At 43.4% G+C, this 23,417-nt stretch overlaps 1 protein-coding gene across 10 annotated transcripts in view; it reads right to left on the reverse strand.

Annotated features, from left to right (window-relative positions):
- The window catches only part of STAU1 (staufen double-stranded RNA binding protein 1), a 28,483-nt gene extending 5,762 nt beyond the window's left edge, over positions 1-22,721 (reverse strand). Inside the window, exons 1-12 of one of the 10 annotated variants that reach the window (XM_069033937.1) lie at positions 22,511-22,721; positions 17,165-17,231; positions 13,444-13,720; positions 12,523-12,647; positions 11,621-11,777; positions 9,898-10,036; positions 9,018-9,183; positions 3,975-4,073; positions 2,393-2,623; positions 1,687-1,830; positions 996-1,142; positions 91-163 (exon numbers count right to left, since the gene is read on the reverse strand). In XM_069033937.1, coding sequence (XP_068890038.1) covers positions 91-163; positions 996-1,142; positions 1,687-1,830; positions 2,393-2,623; positions 3,975-4,073; positions 9,018-9,183; positions 9,898-10,036; positions 11,621-11,777; positions 12,523-12,647; positions 13,444-13,636 — 1,474 coding nt within the window. In that variant the 5' untranslated portion in view covers positions 13,637-13,720; positions 17,165-17,231; positions 22,511-22,721. The remainder of the gene's footprint in view (positions 1-90; positions 164-995; positions 1,143-1,686; positions 1,831-2,392; positions 2,624-3,974; positions 4,074-9,017; positions 9,184-9,897; positions 10,037-11,620; positions 11,778-12,522; positions 12,648-13,443; positions 13,721-17,164; positions 17,232-22,510) is intronic. The other 9 variants (XM_069033932.1, XM_069033934.1, XM_069033935.1 and 6 more) reach the window with 9 other exon arrangements.
- Positions 22,722-23,417: the final 696 nt, after the last annotated feature.

The raw sequence follows: 23,417 nt of genomic DNA on the forward strand, positions 1-23,417 counted from the left end.
TCCCAGAGTGCTACATGGCACTGCTGAAGGGACTGGGAACAGACCTGACACCCCCCAACAGGGCCCTGCTGCTTTCACCAGGTTACTCACTAGCTGAAGTCTCTTCAGAGCCCGGCTCAAAGAAGGTTACTTTTCTTCCATCACCTGGTTTTTTCACTGGGGTCTTAAAAATAAAAGGAAGAGAACTCAAATACACAATACCCCTTTAAAACTTTTTTCCCCCATGAATTTTAAAACAATTTTAAAGTTTTCAAGATGCAGGTGATCTGACCAGCCAAAATTTTACTGAAAAAGTTATTATTCAAAAACATCAATAATCACATTGCTAGCAAGAAAAGAGAAGTTCAGTGATTCTTATTCATTGAAGGCCTAAAACTACCACATCCCAGAGAAGTGGTATTAGGAACACAGCTACTCAGAACTAGATACCAGAATAAAGCCAGTTAAACTGCCATTAGTTACTGGTACTGCTGAGGGGAGCATACCAGACACAAATGAGCACATACACGAAAACGAGAGAACTAACCCTAGATTTGCTGTTTGAGCTCCCTGGTAGTATTTGCTGAATCACCAGCAGAACACAAGGCTTCTTCCCTGCTAAGGGACCCACCAGAGAAACCCATAACAAACTTTCCACTGCAACTGCTGACAAGGCTGTGTAAAACTATTGCTACCAGAGTACTGTAACCTATAGGTCTGCAAGTTTCTAAGACAAACACATTGATTATCACAGGTTCTGAGACATTTCACAAAGCAGAACACATTCATTTAGCCTTCTGATGAGACTTTGATTTACTTGAAAATCCAAACACTTAATGTATCCAAAATATTGGATATCAAATATTTTTTCAGAGAGCAGTCTCCTCAATACCATAGTTTCCTGGCTAGTGCAGAGGGAATGAACTTCCTACCCTGTTACTGCCTTGCAAAGCTGCTTCAGTTTCAGCTCAGCCTTTGCTGCAACATTAACCAGCTGCTGCTTCCTCAAGACTCACCTTCTCTTCTGTCTTTAATGCTGGTTTTGGAGGTTGAGGTTGAGGGACTTTAAAACCTAAAATTTCCAACATATTTTCAGCTGCATTGCGTTTAGCAACCTTTTTGTTCGTGCCCATTCCTTCAGCTGTGTGTACACCAACTTTCACCTGGACAGAAGAGGAAGAAAACACAATTCTTAAGCAGTAGTATGGGGATTCCCTTATTAGTGATCTGTGTCTCAAGCATGCCGTGAGTCACAAAACAGTTCAAGTGGTCACTGTTCTAAGCAAGTTGTCATTTATTATCAGTGATCATTGGCCTTCAAGCACAAAAAACCCAAAGAGAAGTCACCCAAAGAACTGTGTTTCATCATCTCACCTTGGGTACCCAGGTTAGTAGTAATAAATCCTTTGTTACAAAATATAAGCAGCTTAGTACCTCTTAGCAGAACATTAATACTCCTGTTAATTAAAACATTGGGCAGTTACAACATAGACTACTGGTGCCTTGTGCAATTTCTTTTTAAACATGACTCAGATCACTTTTCTTGAACTTTCATCTTCTGTGAATGTAGCCCATTAGATATTTTGTTAAATCATGTCATGGAAACCTGTTAACTCTGTATATCATCATGACAACCTGACTGCCATAAAAAAAAAAAAAAAAGAGATGCGAGCCACACCACCAAATCTGTGCAATGGTCACACCAACCTGCATCACAAACTCCCTGCGCCTGGGCAGCCCACGTTCTGTGATGAGCATGTACTCGGGTTCCTTCTCCTTCTTGGCCTGCTGTATCTGGGCAAGTCTGCTAATGGGATTCATTCCTTGACCGTATTCTGGACTTGTCTGCAGCTACACAGAATAGTGTTTAGGAAATAAGACAAACTTTGTGAATATTTGGTTTAATAGACAAAACGCAGCATGACACCGAATTCATTCATCTCAAGATTTTAAAAATACTGAAATAAAAATTGCTTAATGAAACACTGTCACAGCCAAAGAGAAATACTGAATTTATCTGGCTCCGCTGTCACACTTGACTACATGTAACCTACCCTGCTAATAGCTTTACAAATTCTAATCCTGCTATATTAGGAGGGACAGCCTTGCAGGACAATTTGCATGAGCAAAATCAAGCAAAACCTGAAGCTGTAAAGTCTGAGGCTTTAATGTCAGAGCTTGATTTTTATGCACTGCTCTTTCTTTTCTAAGGTTTCTCTTTCATCCAGAATTTACTGATAACTGCTATAAAAGTGGTGTTAGGACCCCATTAGAGTGGGAGCAAAATAGCAGCTCATTTGTTGCACCAGACAACTGGGAAAGGTTGAGCAGCTGAAGAGTGTTTATAACTGACTCAGAAAAGCCTCTCTGATGATTATTTGCACAGTCAAATTTCCAACCTTTTCTCTCTTACCTTCACTATTGATTTTGTTTTCTTTTTGATTCGTGGCTTCATTTTCTCAACCATAGGAAGGGGTGGCAATTTTTTCAGTTCTTCTAGGACTGCTATTGCAGCATTTTTCTTTGAGATCTTCTTGCTCTTTCCTTCACCTTCACCCATGAATTCTCCAACTGATACCTTGGTTACAAAACTCTTCATATGGGGAGGACCACTTTCCTTGGTCACCTGTTTCAGAGGGAAAAACTGAGTGAAAGCGTGATAAACACTTATTAAAAATGGCAGGGCACATTGTTTATAGCAAACTTCTCTCAAAACTAAGGATAAAGAGATTTTAGATCTTCATACCATCCAAAAAGTAAATCATATTCACTCTAATAACATATTCCCCCCCAACTAAGCATATACTTTTAAAAGATCAGATGCAGCAAGCAGTAAACAGTATTTACACAAGTCATTAACCTTTCTTATTTAATTGACTGATTTACTGTTTCAGTATAAAAATATGACTGTTCTATTTCATCAGTGTGTACTTCCCCACAGTTAACATCACCTCATTAAATATATTATGGTACAGTAATAGAACATTACAGAGAAAGCAACTCTTTAGGATCTAGCATTTTAGTCCAGAAATTCTGACTTCTGAACTCTGAAGTTCTGAAGAATTCTGGAGATATCTAGGAGATAGCTGCCTGCTACAGATTTAGTCTTTTAACTCCATTCATAACACATCATACTCCAAAATATCCATATAGTCAAAAAGTAAGAATGAATTAAGAGCTTCCACCCACAACTGGCTTTGTGTGACACTGTATTTTTACCAGTGATGCTCAGGCTGATCTGCAATAATTGAAAGTTTCATGTAAAATTTCATAGAACAGTTTCAGAAGCAATTTAGTTACACACAATTGCATTTTCTTACTATAATAATTCAGATAGTTGGCTTAAATGTTACTCTGCCAGCTCAGGAAAGCAGCATGATAAATTATTATTTTAGTGAAACAGAGATGCTCCTGTGGAAGCTCCTGATTTAAGATAACTGAAATGATCAAGGAGGGGCAAAGAGGCAGCAAGCAGCCAGGCCAAAGGGAAAGGAAAGTCAGATGCACATGAGGTCACCTCATGGCAAGAAAAGAAACCTACTTGTGAGATTCTACACCTCATGGGTAGTCCAGATCAGTGCTTAATTAAGCAAATACTTCCATATGTGTCTTTCAGAGTGAGCTCTACTCTTTTGCCTCAACTCTGCACTTCCATGTTCTAACCATTAATGCAGGGTTGTGTTTTGGTTCTTCACTGTAATACGTTTTTTTCAAAAAGCTTGGAAAAAAGATTGCACAGACAATCACAGCATAGCTGTTCACTCCATGTGATCATTTTAGGGCATGAACTTGTGAACAGGTGGACTTTTCTTTTTTCTTCCCTTTACCATATAATCTCCAAGACAATCATGGTGACTGTCAAAGGTGAAAGTATATTCACAACTAACAAGACATGTTAAAAGTCAGTTGTTTGGGTTATCTAGGAGAGACTCAGCTTAATGTGCACCCTTAATAGTCTAATAAAAACAAATCTAGAGCTTGTAAAATAAACATACCTCAAAATTCACAGGCAAGTTCCTTTTAAGTGCAATCTCAAAAACTTGGCTTATTTCAGATTTATTGAGATTTTCATCATCTGGTTCTTTTCCGTTAACCTAAAAGAAGCATACTCTATTTAAAATAAAGATCCTATTAAACTGAATTTTATCCATTCAACCACTTTACTGAACTCTGCAAATTTTAAGTACTCTAACCTTTACTGCCATGTTGCATGAATGTGGAGAAATGCAGCTCACACACTACAGAACTGAATCTTAAGAAGCTCATTAAGGTGTATGTATAAAAGGCTGCAAACCTTCATATTTTCATGTGCTCATTACAAGAAAGAACAAATTGAATAAATGCCAATAGGTTTAAAAATGTGTTTAAAGAAAGTGCTACGTGATTTCCAAATGGAAGTACCTTTATGAAATACAATTTTCATATACTGACTGGACATTTGCACCAAAAGCACTAAGACAGGATCAGGTAAGAGAAAGGGCAGGAAAAATAAAGATTCTAAGAGTGGGACCAGTGTGAATGAGGGATGGCTGACGAGCCCCCTGGCACAGTCCTGTCTTTTCACATGCTCCCTTGTAAGTGCTTCATCTGCAGCTTTGTTTTCTCATGTCAAGAACATCCTATCAGGAACTTCCCTAAATCAAACACTGACCATCTCTGAGAACTCAAACCTGCTAGGACAACAGTGCCAGGGAAGCCTTCCTACAGGCACATCTATGTATCTCCAGGTAAAACTCTGACTGGGATTCCAAAAATGTCTTCACTGATGCTGGCATCAACATGAGCTAAGGCATGTCAACAGCAACAGAGAAATTTTAGGACTAAGTGTCCAGCAGTGATATTGGAAAGATTATGATAAAGATGAACAGCAACAATATCACCAATTTTATCATGCCACAATACTAGTTATGCAGCCAGGTAATAAAAATTATTTAAGTATCTTATTGGAGGAGCAGCAGGGGAGCTGAGCTAGAAAGCTTTCGTAGATTAAAACTTGTTTGACAGCAGTAAGCATCCCCCAGGTCTGCTACTAACAGGTTAGTTTAAAACATGAAGGATTTTTTTATCCCATCAGTTAAGACAGCCTCTTCCCATCTCAGAAAAAAAAAAACTAGTAAAATTTTCACTCCTCCCACTGTCCCATCAGACTTCCCACTGTGCTCATGGGCTGACTTGTCCGTCAGGCTTGAGCTGCAGGGGAGCACGCTGGGCACAGCCCTGGCCCTGCTGGTGCCAGTGGCAGAGGCAGAGCAGGTCCACGTGGAGCCATGCCAGAGCACTGCTCTGCTCTGCAGCCGAGCCCGTGGCGGCCACACTGGGCACGGCCCCACGCGCGGGGCAAAACCGGGCAAAAAGGGGCACAACTGGGCAAAAGGGACAAAACCAAGATCGAGTACAGCAGTCTAAAGTCTCAATCATCATCTCCCAAATCCCATTGCCAATGCACTTGCTAAGTTCACAAGGAACAGCAGCATATTCCCAGGAGCAATATTTGAACTCCTAAGGCCATGTTCACTCTGGCACTGCCAGGAAGGGTCTGTCACTGTCCTTACTCACCAACATTGGCACAACAACTTCAATCACAAGTACTTTTCCTCTCCTTGTAATTTCAGATATATTCTAGTTTTTCAAATTCCAATATTTTTCTTTGTGAAGATGACCAGGACTTCTCTTTACTGGATTAAATTTTTGCCACTTAATATCCTCTCAGGAGAACACAATTAATAGAAGGGAATTGTTTGCTCTATTGCAGTGTATGTTCTTAACACATTCTAAGTCTGTGTGCACAGCGCAAAATGAAGGTTCTTTTCCTCAATACCTTTATCTAAAAAAATGAATTATTATTATTATTATGAAAATAACCATTAACAGACTATAGCTATTTTACTGATTATTTTGCCTCTACTTGAGTTCTGGATCAGTTTACTTTATAAAGCAAAAATAATCATACACACACACTCTTACCCTTTCCCTGCACACTTCAAGGCAGGTGATGCCTAAAGTTTATTTTTGAAGTATTTTGCATGTTTGCATTGACTAAACTCTCCAGGAATTATGTGCCTCTAAATCTGAATGAGACCCCGAAGCATTTACCACTCTTAGCTCTCATCACATTGTTCAAGCAAATTCCAGAAGTACTGTACTCCATTATGAGCGACTTTCCCTCTTCCAGGAACTCCTTCCACAGGCCGTTCCTCAAGGCTGCTTGTGAGCAAACACTGAACACCTGTGGAGGTGCTGCCCAGAACTGCACTGATTAATCAGTCATCAGTCTGAGCCTGTTCTTCCACATTAAGGGTATTAAGAGCAGCTGATATTTACCAAATGAGTTGGCAACAAACACAGAAGCAAATTTTGAGGCAAAAATAGAATCCCTGCCTAAGAATCATGCTAGGAAGCTCAGCTTTACATGTTTCCTAAGCTTTAAATCAATACTTTATCATCTGTCTTTGAATATGCTAACCCCATCCTGCACCTTCACCAGCACGTCCAACCCCAGCCACACTGAAGGTCCTTGTGAGGTCTCCCACCACAGCCCCCCTCAATGAAGAGCTCTAACATTCAACTGAGTTCTTCACGCAGGGCTTGGTCCAGCCGAGAGCCAATATTATTACTTTTTTTTTCCTGCCACTTGCTCCTAGATATGCAGCTTGAAAAGGTGTGAGAAATGGTCATTCTTTCCCTTAAAGTCTAATAATTTCATTCAATGATTTCTTCTTAGAATCACAGAACCATTTAGTTTGGAAAAGATCTTTAAGATCATTGAGCCCAACTGTTATTATGCACTGAATATTTTCTAATTTAAAAATACAAGAGCAAAATTCCATAAAAACAAAAATTTGTAAAAAAAACCCCAAATAATAAAAAAATTCAGAAAATTACTCCCCCTTAAAACACATTAGTTCAAACTTCAGAATATTCTGTTTACACAAGCATACACACAAACGGGATACACCAAAATAACTACATTTAAAAGGAAAATTACTGGCAACATCATATGACTGGGAGGAAGTATCAGGATTATGTCTGCTTGTGAAATCTTCATTTGCCTCCGTTGTATACAGGCATCTTTAACAGCATCTCTCGTGACCCCACACTCCTGTATCCTTTCAGGCCCCTGCCTCAGTGGATGCAGGAATGAACAGGGTTCATTTAGCACCACAACCTTCCTTATTCTACCTTCATCTTGGCTACAGTGAAATGCTGCTACAAAAACAATTCCCTCAGACCTTCCTAAAACTACAGCAGTTGAAAGCCACAAATATCAATTAATTCAAGTACCAAACTTTAAGTGAAAACTCGATTTATTCAAGTATTTGTTATAAACCAGCACCCCCTGTTCCAAGGCCCACTCTCCTTCTCCTAAGCTGCATTTCCTATTGTTCCTTTTACAGACAAGTCAAATATAAATTGAAAAATAAAATGACAAATGCAGTTTTCTCAGAGTCAAGACACCATTCAGGTCCTGTCTTCTTAATAAAATAATTCTCCCTTCTTGCAGTGTCTTACATAATTTACTTCCTCTACCTCTGGATTTATACCCCTCACACAGAATGAGATATCCTAAAACAACTGCAGTGTTTGTTCTGAAGACCTCACATTATCCAACTCCAAAACACAATTCTCTACATTTCCAGAAAGTCACCTGTATTGAAGCATCTCTAAAACACTTAACAAAGAATAATTCGGTGACATGTGAGCCCTGCAGAGCTGCTCTCCCTGGGTCTGTGCTCCCTGAGGGGGAAAAGGGCCCATGAGAGCAGCTTATCTGTTACGAGGATGGGTGCAAAAAGGGGCTGTTCTGCACCGATACAGAACAATATTCCAGAATTTGGGGTTCCCAGAACTGAAGGGGAACATCCTCCTCTGCTCTGGCCTCTCCTGCATGAAGACCAGCTGGCCCCTGCCCACAGTCTGCCAGTCACCAGTTCAGATTTCAGTGCAGGGCTCACCCCAAGTGCCAGCTCCTGTTCCCAGCATCACTCTCTTTTCCCAACAGCATCTGTAATCCCTAGGAGCCTCCATCTTTCAGTAATCTGCATTCCTCCAGGAGAGCTTTCGCTTACCTGAAGCGCCTCCATCAGTGCCTCCCAAGCCTCTTCCCTGAACTGTCAGATCCAGTGCTTTTGCCCAGTTACCTGGGCAATGCTCACTCCCACACACACACACACACACCCACCAAGTTTTAACTCAGTGTCCCTTGGCTTCCCAACACATTTCCTCAAGCCTCTTGCTCTGCCGTTCCTGGTAGTTCCCAGCTATTTTTTTCTCAGTCTGAGATCCCTTGTTGCGTTCTTGTCCAATTCTTCATTTTCCATCTTTCTCAGCACACAGCCAGACTCCATATCCAGCAAGTTCTCACACTCCCCAGATTGCAAAGCAGCCAACACGCACGGAGGGGTGCAGGCTCCAAGCCAGCCCAGCAGCAAAGCAACTCCTGTGCCCACAGTGAGACCTTCTGCCTAAAGCCACTCAACAAAAAAGCATGAAAAACACAGTAACGGTATTGGAACAAAAAGTGCTGGGCAGCCATAAATACATGAAAGGATAAAAACTGTCTTCTTATGTTCCTATCAAAATGTGTGTATGAGTTTACTACTTCCATGCATTTCTTGCTCTTCTAGAACTTCCAGGGTTCTTTCCAAAATCATGTAGGGATTTTGCCCAGGAAGTAAATCCATGCCTGAGTTTTATGTTGCCTATTTATGCACTTCTTCAGAAGTTTGTTTATGATCTGTACCTGGTAAGATATTAATTCCTATCTATGCTTCCAGTGCTCATATCTGACAGAGGTCTACAGCATTGCTGTGGAAAAATATGACAGTAAAAAAAATAACAATTTCATCTGGGAAAATTCTAGTTCCATAGAAATTTATGGTTTTAAATCAAAGTGTTTCTATTGACACAAACAAGTCACCACTGCTAAACAGAACTAAATTTCCCAACTGTCCCCTTCCTCTCAATAAGAAAAAAAATCTATAATAATATCCCAGTTTATTCTAGCAATTTATGCTTATGACACTAAGATTAATTCCCACCTCTGGTTTCTCAGGCAAGGGCTCGTTCTGCAGAACTTTCAGTGCTTTAGCAGCTGCATCATGCTTAGCAGCTTGTCTTGTTCTTCCCTTTCCATGAAACTGCTGCCCTCCAATTGAAAGCTCCACTTGGTAAAGTAAAGGCCCAACAGGAAATGGGTAAAAGTACCTGCAAAGAAAGAGGTAAATAAGCAAATGATTTGGCCTACAAAGTAAACAGACATCTAAGTTAGATGTGGGTCAATGTCTTGGATATCAATAACCACAATTCACCATGGAAGCCCTAATTTTAAAAAGTCAAATTTTGATTTAGATCCTTAAAGAATTTAGTGAGCAACCTTTGAAACAAATATTGACATTCCTTGTTTTACAATAGGAACGCATTTCTGACCAAGTGCTACACAAAGACAACATAACCATGCTTCTACGGACTTGGCAGGCCAGGAAGTTTTGAATTCTAAGTTCCTATGCCTATATAGAATTCTTTAAACTGCAACTTTAATTTAAATAGTTTCAGAAGAAGCATCAAACTGTTTTCTTCAGTTTTGCTTTTACACAGAAAGGAAATGCAGGAAATATGTACCTAATATTTAGCTATTTGCTCAATGAAGCTGGCTATACGTGAATGCTCTCAAAAAGACTTCAATTTTCGGTCCAGCTCCCTTGCCCCACCCCAAAGAAATAAAGCACTGGAGATAAGGCAAATTACAGATATTGGTGGGTGTACTTCTCCAAAGCTCCTGCCTCGCAAGCTGGCCATGTTTCAGCTGAGTGTCCCTGGAAGGGGGACACAGCCAGTTTTCAGAAGTCAGCATCGAGGCACAGGGTGGTGAGAACAGAGGTTCAAAGGTAGGAGCCTGCAATCCCCCGAGCCAACACCTACCGTGGGGGGTAGGTACCACCTCGCATGGTGTAGTTGTAGGTGGATCTCATCCCCGTGTAAGGGTCGATGGGTTTGTACATGGGCTTCTTCCCCAGCTTCATGCAAAGTGCATTCAACTCCACTGTGGGGGTTACACTGTCTAAATAAAAAGGAATAGAAAGGGTTGTCCAGCTGTCACAAGGAACTGAGACAATTTAAACTCTTTTTGCTGGCTCAAAGCAGGGAAAAATGAGCTCAACTTTTGCCACGTGCAGTATCTTAAATGACTGAATTCCAAACAGAACTGCTAATGAACAGAAAAAGAATAAGTCTGTATGATGCACATTAAATCAGCAGCCTAGTACAGTTGTGGCAAGTCCTGTTACAAAAAAGTAAATTTGCAGGGAGCTCTTTTTGGATTTTTTTTATTTTGCTTTTAATTTCTGAAGCTGCTAATTTACCTACGTTTACAGTGTATCTAACAAAGTGCAGAAAAAGAATTTTCTGCAGGAAAGAAATTTCTCCAGATATACATTCTACATCCTTTCTGTGTCTCTTGTTTATTGAGAATGATCAAACATTTCTCTGTCCTCAATGACCTAAGAACGATTTTTATGACTCTTCACTTTCAAATCTCAACTGGCCTTGTCAAAAGGCAGGTAAATGGCTACTGAGGGCTAAAACATTTCTCTCAGTGCCGGTATTGTGGGCATGAAGAAATGACTCCCAGTCCATTCTCACTGGAGAAAGAACAGTCAAGTGTCATTTTTTCTACCACAGGTATCACTGGCTCAGAAATCAGTTGTACTCTAGTACAAGAGGTCTGGTGTGAGGTAATTGCCAAAAGAAAGTGAAACTATGGAACAGATGCACAAAGTAAGTACTTGCTAGCTTTTAGTATTTTCACTGTTGACTGTACAAAGTGTTTCTAAGGAATGAATTTAGGTAGTATGAGAACAAAGGAGAAGTTTTAACCCTTGCTGAACGCACTAATGCTGTCCTAACAGCTTTGGGCTACATGCAAAGCACACATGTGTGCAGCTAAGATGTGAAGACAGTGCATACAAAATTGTACATTTTAAAAAGGGCTTAAAAGCAATCTAAGTAATGTAAGAACTTCACTAAACATAGCAAACTACAATTTCAATGCTTTTATACAAATCAATGTATATATTTATCTTTAAAGTACAAATTACACAAATTCCAAAGTTCTGGTCCCATCTCCCACAACATAAACTTCTTTGGGTTTTTTGAAATTAACATTTCTAAAGAAGTCTTTTTTGTCCAGCTTTTGAACTATCCTGTCAGAATTACGTAACTCATTCATCTGCCCATGAAAAAGATTATTCTTTGCTGTGACCAAATTCCTCACGTAGTTTTTTGTTCTTGTTGTTCTTTTTTTAATTTGTTTTTTTTTAGGATTAGGATAAACATCTTTTTCAGGATTTCCTAGAGTGTTACAATACAAGACAGTAAGTCAAGCAACAGGTTCTTCAAGCCAGAATGATTTGACAGAAAAAAAATATATTTTAAACTTATTAATATGATTATATTTATCATGTCACCTACAACAATCAAAGATTAAATCAAGATGAAGTTCTCACAAAACCTGACAATTTCCATTACTAAACAGGCAGAATCACAGTTTTTATTTGTCCTCATGCAACTTCAATACATACCAAAAGCAGAAAGGTGTATTTTCCATATGTATAACTATTTTAAATCAGTTTGTTGTGACATATACCTGGATTCTTGCCTTCACTACGAGATGGACGAGCTGTAGGCTTAGGGAATTTCGTCCCTTCCAAAGCTTTGGCAGCTGCTGCATGTTGCGCTTTTTTAATACTAGTTCCTTCAGCTTCCCAATGCTGGTCCCCAAGAGTCAGCTGCACTGTAAACACCTCAAAACCAGAAATAGGGTATTTTGTAAAAAGCTGCTTCAGAATTAATGTAGCTTATTAGACCCTATTACAGGAAACAATGAGTCTTTCAGGGATGCACAAGTTGGGAATATGGTAATCCAAGCTCTCCTTAACTCCCAGGTCATCTCCAGATTTTCAACACTTTGGACATCAACAGGATTTTCCCAATTACTCAACTAAGAATTTCACAACAATTGTAGCTGGCAAATATCCTGCATGAGATCTGACAGGCTAAAAACCCAGAGCAGTGTGGGGAGAGGTGACAGCCCCAGGGGAGCTGCTGTGCCCAGGTCACTGAACAGCAGACTGGAAACTCACCCTTCTTTGTGACACATAACTCCACTTTTGCTTTAATCCTCTGAAAGGTTTTTTAAAGATATTTTTCAGCAGTTTGAAGAAAGTTAAGTTCCCACTGTACCATAAAAGCTTCTACATGCCCACAGGTGAATGAAACACAATTGAGCAGATGTTCTCAATGTTATTCCAATACTTTCTGTAAATGCCAACTCCTTCACACCTTGACACCTTGTGACATTTTGAGAACCCAACTTTTTAGTTCCCAGGTACCAGTTTCACACTTCCCTACCATTGATGCTCGGGGGGGCTTCCCTTTCCTCTCCATTACTCTGGATTATTTTGCACCAAAATCACACACTTCACCTTTCCACTCCTGAAGGTGAAAGAGCATGAGCAGCAGCAGTAAGAGACTTGTATGAACATTTACCTTAGAATGAGCTGGACCTTGCTCACTCAGAAGCTTATACTCAGGCTGAATCTTGTTGAAACGGGCTAATTCATTCACAAGACACATGGGGGTTTTCTCTTTGGGGTTTGCCATGTTTGAAGGAGCTGAAAGGTTGCATAAGATCAGATAAATGAACTGATAACTGTGACCTGTACTACAAATTTTAATTAAAAAAAGAAATCTCAGTGGCTTAGCATGTAGTTGTGTGCAATGCTGGAATAGACAGCTTTGCTCACTGGTCAAACTGGTAACAATCTATTGAACTCTGGGATTTCCAAGCAATGCTCATGCCTAAAAAACATCATCATTAAATTCAAGGTTCTAATGCAAGCCAGAAGTAGGAAGTTAGAAGACTCCTGCATACAGCTCCCATCTTATCTAGTACATTTCAAGGTCCAAATCTTCCAAGTATTCATAATTATCACTTGCTTTGAATAATTTCAAAAACTCACATTTCCCTTTTCCTGTTTTCCCCTATTAGCTATGTTTTATTACTCTTTATTTGTTCTCCTGCATTTTGTTAGTGTAATATATTTATCGTTAAACTGGTCATAGAAGAACTAAAGATAATAGAACTAAAACTATTTCCAACAACACTTTTTCATACTTAAAACAAGCTACTGGTAGAAAAGATGGATAGTAATGGCTCAAAAATTTATGTCATACAATTAAAAATATTCTTTACTATTACAAACATATCACTTAATTGCTGGAACTTTAGGTAAAAGTATGCTTCTACCTGTCTCCAACAGATTTCATTCCATAGGGAGAAAGCATTGCAAGCTACTGCAGCTGGATAAATATTACTTTTAAATCACGTGTAGGCGCAAGGCACCAGGAATATATCAAGCCAAACTGTAAGGGTTAAAAATATATACAGTTATTGGCCCTCTATCTTACCTGCAGCTGCACTGGTGGATGTAACCGAAGCAGAGGGCAAAGCAGAGTTTTGGATAGGTCTGCCTGCATTTTCAGAGGGCAAAGAACTAGTAGTAGAAGGTATACTCAAAGGCTGTGAAAGAGATGGGGTTTTATTCAGTATTTGGCTCCCAGCAAGGGCAGCAGAAGGTGTCTGAATCTGAACTTGGGACATGTTTCACTTCCAACCAGAGCAGATTACTGTAGGCAAACAGCTTTGAACGCAGACAATTCCAATTTTGGAAGCCAAATTATTGACCTAAAATGTAAAGATGAAAAACAGATTATACTAAATATTTAGCATTCTCTAACTAACAATCTACTGAAATTATTCCTCCATCAGCGAAAGGGGAAACAGTGTTCAACCAAGCACCCATTGTTCCCATTTTGTCCAATTAGTCACTCACACATCCAGTTTGCACAGCACAGTTCCACCCATACACCCCACTGTGTTTCACACTTCTTTCCTTTACAGAAGAGTAGTACAGAATCGTTATTTATGCTTGTTCATTACTGTCTCTTTTCCCCACCACTGAATCCACTTAGAAAGCAAATCCTGTTACTCACACCCAGAGCCACTGGTTATACACTGAACAAAGAGCAACTTTCACAGACAAATTACATTTGATGCATTCTACCATTTGGAGTTAAACTTTTTCACTTGGAGGGCAAGAAATAAATGCAGTCTTTACAAAAAAACTGCTTAGAGCATACATCCTTTATTATTAACATAGAGTTTTCCCCCAGGATCACCAGGAATGCCAAGCCACTTAAGAGGAGAAAAAGCTGGAGTCCAGCAGGAAATGCTGAAGTAGCTCTGGCTGGGAAAAGCAAAGGTGTAAGAGTTCATAAACTGTATCAGCTACAAGTATTCTGAAGGTTACTTTTGTTGAAGTCAGGACATGTCTCAGTCACAGTTCAAGCATCAATTTAGAGTCATTTGGCCTTGCAGCACTATAAACAAGTGCTGGAAGTGCTCATGAGCACTACCTATGGCCATTTAGGAAAACCCCCTCAGAGCGCAGGACGCGCCCCAGTCTGTGTGCAGTGCTGTGACAGATCTTTCCTGTGCTGACAAATTAGTATTAGATTTCTCTTACACAGGGATGCAAAATTATCCTCATGTTCAGCCAGTGGAACCTAAATAGACATGAACAGGTCAGCTGTCCATATCCACTTACAAGCCACATATCAATTTATAAATACATTTTACAGCCAAGTAAATCCATTTCACACACAAAGGCACTCACACATGCACAGACACACACTGGTCACCTACAGATCTAATTAGGGCAGCACACAAAGGTTTATTCTTTCCTAATTTATAGGTGAAAAGGAGAAATCACTGCTCCAGCTACCACCAGGCAGGCCATTAGTAGCAACACAACTCCACTAGGGCTCTGTGAGCTTCAAATTCTGAACCTGTGAATGGATTTCCAAATGTGAGAGGAGAAGCAATGAGTCAGAGGGAAGTTTTTAGACAGTTACTGACAAAACAAGCCTAAGAGGAGAACCTAGATCAATACATTCATGCACAGAAAGATTTAATTATTTATTAAATAAGAGGTAAGAAGCTACTGGAAAACAACAGATACACCACCAAATCTACCATGTGGAGTATTTTTACTTTGGAAAAAAACATCATAAACATGTCAGACTTATCATACCACCACCTGTATAACTTTGTTTTTACTAGAGAGCAAAAATAGTTCAGTTCTCATTAGTCCAGAAGACACATATACAGATTATACTCAAAATAAATCCTATATTTGACTACTAAATTTGCAGCAGTTACACTGGCTGCATTGTAACTGTGAGAGTGGTATTAGTGAGTCTGTCTAAAGGACCTCTAAGAAATCATAAGACAAAGAAGAAATTTATTTAGAATAAGACTCCAGGGTAATAACTTCGCAATCGCTAAGTTTCATTCCCAAGAGCATCACTAGAATCACTGAAAATTTCCAGCTATAACACAATAATAATTGCCTGGCAAAGACTATACCAAAGCCTTGCAGATGAAGAAATGCAATGAAGTCTTGCAATGAAAAAAGCCAACTCTCCTTTTCTGCTGAGTGCAATGTCTTTTTAAGTAACTGAAGTTACAGTTTTTAGCCACCCATTTTGAGAAGACAACACCAAAAGCTGTTATTTTGATGTCAGGAACATCAGAATGTTTCAGATCATGCTGGAAAGGAGGTCTGACACTGTTTTCAGAAAACTTCTACAAGCAGTTTGCTTTTAAAGCAAGGCACTACCTTTCACATATTTGCTATTGCCTGGTTTTAGGGAACCAGGTTTCAGCTTCAAAACACAGGGGTGAAAGTGGCTTTGTAGTGGTACAGTGCAGGGAAGAGCAGTGCACAATCCCTGGGGTTTGTTTGCCCAAGAAGGGGAGCCCCTGACAAGGACAGTCCAGTTTGCTTTTGTTGTTTCCAGCTGAGTCCCCGAGAAGCTCAGAGCAAAGCTCAGACAGTGCCCAGCTCTCCCCAGGACAGCTCCTCTGTCACAGCTCCCTGCTCACAGGGGCACCCAGGACACAGTGCAGCCCCTACTCACAAAAATCTGTGGGGACTCAAAGGCACATCCTACTGCTTGAGACAAGCAACTTCAAAGAACAAAAGAACAAAGAACAAAATCTGGAATTTGTGTTTGCATTCACAGCTACCTGTGCAGGTGACGATCCTTTAGCTGATTTATGGGAAATATTTCACTCAGGTAAAAGAACTCACTGTCCATCATTGCACACTTAACTACAGGTTATTTGGGGATTCTGAAAGGCTTTACAGTGCATTTACAAAGAAATATGCTCTTTACCCTATAACAGGCTTATAAAATTCTAACTATCCAAGAAAAAAGCACCATAATTGAGAAAGCTGAAGCTAACAACTCACAAAGGCTGTTTCAGCGGACAGAGAAAGAAAGATGGCAGAATTTCAGGGGATTTTCCCATGTAATCAAGGGTTAGATCCTTCAAACTTTTCAAGATGACTACAGGTACAAGTAACTGATCCCTACACACAGCACCCGAGGTGTTGCTAGAATTGAAGGCCACTCAGATATCCAAGAGAGGTGAAAGAACAAAAATTTTACTCGCACAATCTGAGCCAGAAGCTAAGTACAGAACTGCTCCTTTCCCACCCTTCCACAGTTCCTTTTCGCTAACTCATACCAGAGTATTTGAAGTGTTACCAAAACAGTGTTGCAGTAGAAGGTTATCCTCACTGGGTGGAGGGGGAGAGGAGGGTGGCTGCCATCAAACAACTCAGTGACCTATGGACAATACTAAGCTTAAATGGATTTCCAGATGACAGAAGACTGCCCATCACTTGTTTTAGATTTTTATTTTCTTTTGGTGCATCAATGCCTGGAACATTCCCAGAAATTTTGAACACATTAAAATGCAGAGTTCAGGTGTCACTAAGGTAACCAAAGAAATGCACAAAGATGTGAGCATTGTCAGTCCACTCACCCAAAAAGAAATTAAAATCTTCATATATAAAAGAATGCAGCATTTTTAGATAAAAGTTTTCTTGGGGCTTTTTTTGTGTTGTAATTCACACAGGACTTGCAGATGCAAGCCAGAGGACCAAACAAAAATCAAACACTTCCTGTGGATAACTGGGTTTTATAACTTGTCACTTTTTTCAACACAATGCAAATAGAAAGGTAAGAAACTTTAATGTTTTAAGTAAATTTCCAGTACCTTTAGGAGATCCAGAGAGTGAAGATTTGTATTTAGTTCTCAATAGGATATTTATGATGGACAATGCCTAAAAGAAAAAACAGAGTTAGCATTTTCCTTCCTAAAGGCACAAAAAGATCTTCAGTAGAAAATCTCTCACCCTACACTGAGTTTGCTTCATCTATTTGATCACAAGGACTTGTATGACCCTTCCATTACCACTGACAAACTGCTCAACACAGCTGCTTTTCCAAGCAGTATTTCCAACCTGATCCAAGAATCCTCCTTACTCTTTTCCCAACCCCAAGTGATGTTTCTCACCCAAGCAGTGGAATCTCACAATAGTGCTCTTTGCAGAATTATGAGTCACTTGCCAATTTTCTTTCTGTAGTGAGGCTTCCAGTTCTTCTGTACTGAGGCTCTTCTTCCTAAGAGCCCTAGAGATCAGCTCCCAAAATTAGACCCAGACCTTAATTCACAAAGCCAAACCAAAAGCAAGCCACAAACTGAGAAACTCTCGTAGCTATTAACTGCAGAAATTGATATAGATTCCACCTTTTGGCTACATTTCCAATCCAGTGATTTCACTCACAAATAGGCTAAAACCATTTTAGAATAAAATTATCTCAATCCTGCATATGAAACCTGTCACTGCATGGACTGCTCTAAATGGAAATCAAAACCTATTTTATTCTGCTTACAAATATAGCACAAAGTGTTTAATCCTTCTTTTCCATGCCTAAGCCAACTGTGTGCAGCTGCCAGCAACATCACTACCAGCCACAAAATGGGGGAGATCTCAATCTTGATTAAGGTTAGAAGAGGACAGAGCTCTTGAATTTACTTCCAACAGGCATTTCAAACTCTTAGGATGACTCCTAGGACTGTGAGCAGTTCTCCTGCTGGAACAAAGCAGGATGCAGAGCCTCAAACAGGCTGGCATCACACCTGTTGTTTACCAACAGGAGAGTGAAGAAGGAAGACAAGATTACAGTCGGCTCAACTTCTCTTCTAGAGGGTTTTCTGGAGGCTAAGCTAAGCATCTGAAAAACAAGGAAATGGATAATATTTTCAGGCAGGGTCAAGACCAAGTTGCATAAAGACAATGGAATTTTCTCCCCCAGCCATCCCTGGTGGCCCTGCCAAGAATGAACCCCTCAACCTCAGCACAAGAAGCGCAAGGGGCTGGGCAGGCACTGCCCACTGGTAACCATGGTAAAGACACCACTGATGGGCACCAGCAGAGTCTCAGCACAAACCAACGCTGCCAAGCTGCTTTAGAAAAAGCCCTCACCATCCTGAGACACGGCAACAAAGAACCAGCCCCAGCAAGGTCTGCACTAGTCCTGCTCTGTACTCAGACACTGAGCCTTCAGCTGGAACCCTGCACCCACGTGGGGGACGAGGCTCCAGGCAGAATCAACGGAGGAAAAGCCCCAAACACTCAGCTTCAGAGAAATATAACCTATAGGAAAACTACTAAAGGATTTGAACTTGTATATTCTGAAGAGGGCTGGCTGGGGCCTGAGAACCAGAAGTTCATGTACTTAAAAGGATTTTGGAGTGGAAAATAACAATCTGTTCTTTATGGTTAAAGTGACAGAACAAGAGGCAACAGGCTTAAATAAAAGTGCATCAAGAAAACCTTTTCTGATAGTAATGGTCACGATGAAGTACCCTGCTTTGAGTGACAGAGGGGTTCCCCGCCGGTGGCAAGCTGTAAGTCATTGACAGACATCCACAAGGATGAGGTTGGCACATGAGACACTGTAGAGGAATGGATGGACCACTTCACTCTGAGTCCCTCTCAGGCTGGATTCCCAGCACTGAACACACTTCTGTGCACCTGGCTGGACTGGCACATTTCTGTCTCTTATCCGGGGGACACCGAGGCCTGGTTGTTGTTAGACAACAGGTTTGGCAGCACAGGATCTCATGTGGGTCCTGCCACAGGCTGGCTCTGAACCCTGAGAAACCATCTGCAAATACAAGAGACTAAATCCTCAAAGAAGCAGGTTTCATTCACTGCCAGGATCAGCATATGGAAAGGTGTCCTGTTCTTCAGGAGGTGCAGACTCAGAAGGCTGCAGGTTCTGATGCTCTTCTTGTGCCTCTTGTTAGGAACCAGCCATGTCCCCCATTCCCACCCTGTGTGCACACACTCACCGCTCCTGCTCCACCAGCACCAGGCAGAGCAGCCCGAGAAGCAGCACAAACGCCAGACACAACCATCAAGTTCCTATTACAAGGGCTTCCTGACATCATCAAATAAAATTCATGTGACAAACAATATCCAAGAAGCAGGTTTAGCCATAGGAAATGAGATGTTAAATGAGATTCCTCTCTGAAGAGAAGATGCTCCATGACACAGTGCACCAGAACAGTCACCAGCCCATGGCAGCCAGAGCAAGCCATGTTCCTTGTTCCTTATCAACAACAAACTGTTCTCAAGCAAGAAAGTTCATTTATCCTCATTTCACAGATGGGCACCCAGAACACGAACACCAAGCCCATCCCTGCCAAAGGGTGTGGGTACCCAGGAGGGTTCAGCTCACAAAGCTGAGGAGGGTGTGCAACACACAGCCCTGACCCCAAGCCCCTCCCCATGAGGCCAGGCACCGCAGTCTGGAGCTCTGGGAGAGGGAGCAGGCCCAGCCTGCGCCAGAATTCACCGTCACCCCACACACAGCCCCACTAGTGAACAACAGCATTTTCTCCCCTTTTTTGCAGACTGGGAATACATCAGTGTGTTCACTCCTAGATAAAACAGTGATTAGAACGACTCCCTCTCTCCTCCTGTTTTTAAGGAGTTTTAAATAACTCCAGTGTGGTGGCTGCATCTCTTTTGTCCCACACTCAACTATTTTGAGGCACAAAAAATAAATATCCACAAACTCTAGGAGATTTGTTGAGATGCTTTGTTACCTAAAATACCTTTGAAAAACCCACCTTAGGGGTAGCTTGGTAACATATACCATAAAATTTTCAAGCTGCTGCAACAGTCTTTTAAGAGCATCTATTTACAACTGGAAAGTCTAAATAAATACTCACTATAAATTGATAAACAATGACTAAATTTTACAGACTTAAGGCTATTTGCACAAAATGTAAAATACTGGTTGAACAATGTTTTCTTCTTAGATAATCTGCAATACTTATGCAAGACAGGGTCCATCTCAAAAGTAACACTGTAGAAAAAGATGCTGCTCTTTTTGGTAAGGGCACAAACACTAAATGTTACACAAAATAGTCTGGGAGACAAGATATGGATTATTAATAAGAGAAGAAAAGCTAAAATTTGAAAGTAAAAGCTGGAGGAAAAGAGGGAACTAGCAAACATATATAAGAACCAGGCAGTTCCAAACATAATGCAAATTGATAAACCAGGAAGTGATATAATGAATAAACACTTAACTGCTTACTTCTAGCTCAATTAGCGTTGTGACAAAATAGTTCACATATTTTGACTTTATTCCCTGCAGTAGAACAGGTAACAAAACCCACGGACACTGCTGAGAGCCAACATGCCCAGATCTCCTTCACTGTCCCGGGGCATCTGTAGCTCCTCTAATGAAATAACCAATCCCCAGCAAGGATCCTGGACAAAGCAACCAGAAAAAGGGCTTTTTGAACATTCATTTGTCTCCAAGACAAAGGTGATGTTCTTCAGGAAGATCTGAAAGGCACAAAGTTTCCAGTTTTGCTCTGACTTTGTACAGTCACACCATTCCAAACTTATTTCAATCTATGAATAATTTTGCCACAAAACACATTTTGACTGACTTGTACTGATAGTGAAAACATGATTCATGATGTTATGAAAAACTATGAACAGAGTGGCTGCGTAAAATAACAATACAAAAAGGAATTGTTTCTTGCATACATCCTTTTAGAAGAGTTTTGAAATAAGTTTCTGATCCAACTTCAAAAAATAGAAAAAACAGTAAAAAATTCAGCCCCTTGCCTCTTTACATTCCCATCAAGATGTGACAGACTTTCAGTGAATCTCTGCAAACGTTAGAACAAACAAATTTGTTGCATGCATGAGATAATCAACAGACAAATCAGAAATTACTTTGTTACATTGCAGCCATAGTTGCATAATCAGAACTCAAGTTCTCATGTCCACTAGTATTAAAAAAAGACCAAACCCAAAACATTTCCTCCAGTTTGAGCAAGGGAACTGTGCAGTACACTTGCACGTTCCAGTTAGAAGAAACCAGATTTTATAAATATACCATTCCAAAAGCAGACAACAGATTTCATTCACATATTTTATTTCACTGATGTATATGTGTATATATATAGACCTAACCTTCACTGACATTGCAAAGGATGTTCCTCGCAGGTTTGCCTTAAACCTGCCAGAAAAGCAATAACAAAAATACGCAACAGATGAATGCATCGTAAAAATGGCTCTGGCAATACCAAGTACAGCATCCCCTGGATGGACAACCCAAACCTCCACTATCCCTAGGATAGACAAAGGCAGTAGAAAGGTTTAAACGGAACTTGTTGCTTTACATCTCCCGAAAAACTAGTGTTCTGCTCAGGAAACAGGGAGAAGTTATCCTGGAGCGGCGACGGCTGCCAGACCCGGTGGGAACGAGGGGAAAGCCGGGGTTGCCCGTTCAGCTGTGCGTGCGTTCTGGGAAACACGGCCAGGAGGGGCTGGCGCTGCCCCTACTGCTGTCATCGCACCCGCACGTGCTGCCCCAACAGTCCGACCAGTCTGGTTCGGACTCAGGAGTTTTGGTACCGCCAACCTCTGCCCCGGGGTCCGCAGCCCGGGAGCGCTGTGGGGCTCCGGGCACTCCGCGGAGTGCGACGGCCGCAGCCGCCTCCCCGGGGCCCGGCGGCTGAACCGGCTCTGCTGCCGCGGTCTCTGCGTCGGGGGGCCCCCACTGCCGCCCCCGAGCCGCGCCGGGGATTTCGGGCAGAGCGGGGAGCGAGCATCTCCCGTCCACGGCACCGGGGTGCGGTGCCACCGCCTCGGGACCTCCGGAGCGCCGCTGTCACTGCCCGCGGCGGGGCGGCCGCAGCCCCGCCGCCCCCGACACTTCCCCCCCGCGGGTCGGGGGCGCCGGCGCCAGCGCCGGGCCCATCGCGGTCCGGTCCCAGCTCCCCGCCGGGGCCCTCTCCCGGCCCCGCCACCGGAGGAGCGGGTACAGCCCGGATGTCCGCGGGATGAACACTGGGCCGGGAACGGGCACAAGGCGAGCCCCGGACGGGGAGGGGGTTCCGGGCCGCCCCCTCCCCACGGCCACGGCCCCGGCTCCGGCCCGGCCCGGCCCGGCGCGGGCCCGCCAGGCCCCGCCACCCCCCGCCCGCGGCCCCGCCAGGCCCGGGCCGCCCGCGCCCCCTCACCTGCGCTGGGCTCGGCTCCGGGCCGGGGCGGGCGGGGGTCGCTCAGTCCATGGGCCGGGCGGGACCGGCGGGGCGGCACAGGGCAAACACCAAAGAGAATGAGCGGGGCGGTGCGGCCCGCCGGAACTGACGGCACCGCGCCGGGGGCGGTGCCGCCCCGCAGCCAATCGGCAGCAGGCGAGCCCCCAGCGGCACCACCCCCCGCCGCGCTCCTGACCAATGGGCGCGCAGCTCTGCCGGGAGCACCGCCTCCTCCGCAGCGACTACAAGTCCCGGCGCGCTCCGCGCGAGCCGCAGAGCGGGAAACTACAGCTCCCGCCGTGTCCCGCGCGGTACCGGGGCGGGGCCAGGCGGTGCAGTCGCGTCCGCCGCTTCCGACTCCGCCCCGCCCGCTCCCCCGCCCGCTCCCCGCCCGCTCCCCCGCCCGCTCCCCGCCCGCTCCCCGCCCATTCCCCCGCCCGCTCCCCCGCCCGTTCCCCCCGCCCGCTCCCCGCCCGCTCCCCGCCCGTTCCCCCCGCCCGCTCCCCCCCCGTTCCCCGCCCGTTCCCCCCGCCCGCTCCCCGCCCGCTCCCCGCCCATTCCCCCGCCCGCTCCCCCCCCGTTCCCCCGCCCGCTCTCCGCCCGTTCCCCGCCCGTTCCCCGCCCGCTCCCCGCCCGCTCCCCCCGCCCGTTCCCCGCCCGCTCCCCGCCCGTTCCCCCCGCCCGCTCCCCGCCCGCTCCCCCCGCCCGCTCCCCGCCCGCTCCCCCCGCCCGTTCCCCCGCCCGCTCCCCGCCCGCTCCCCGCCCGTTCCCCCGCCCGTTCCCCCCGCCCGTTCCCCGCCCGTTCCCCCCGCCCGCTCCCCGCCCGCTCCCCGCCCGTTCCCCCCGCCCGCTCCCCGCCCGTTCCCCCGCCCGTTCCCCCCGCCCG

This window comes from Aphelocoma coerulescens, chromosome 20 (assembly GCF_041296385.1).
Source record: "Aphelocoma coerulescens isolate FSJ_1873_10779 chromosome 20, UR_Acoe_1.0, whole genome shotgun sequence".
NCBI lineage: Eukaryota > Metazoa > Chordata > Aves > Passeriformes > Corvidae > Aphelocoma > Aphelocoma coerulescens.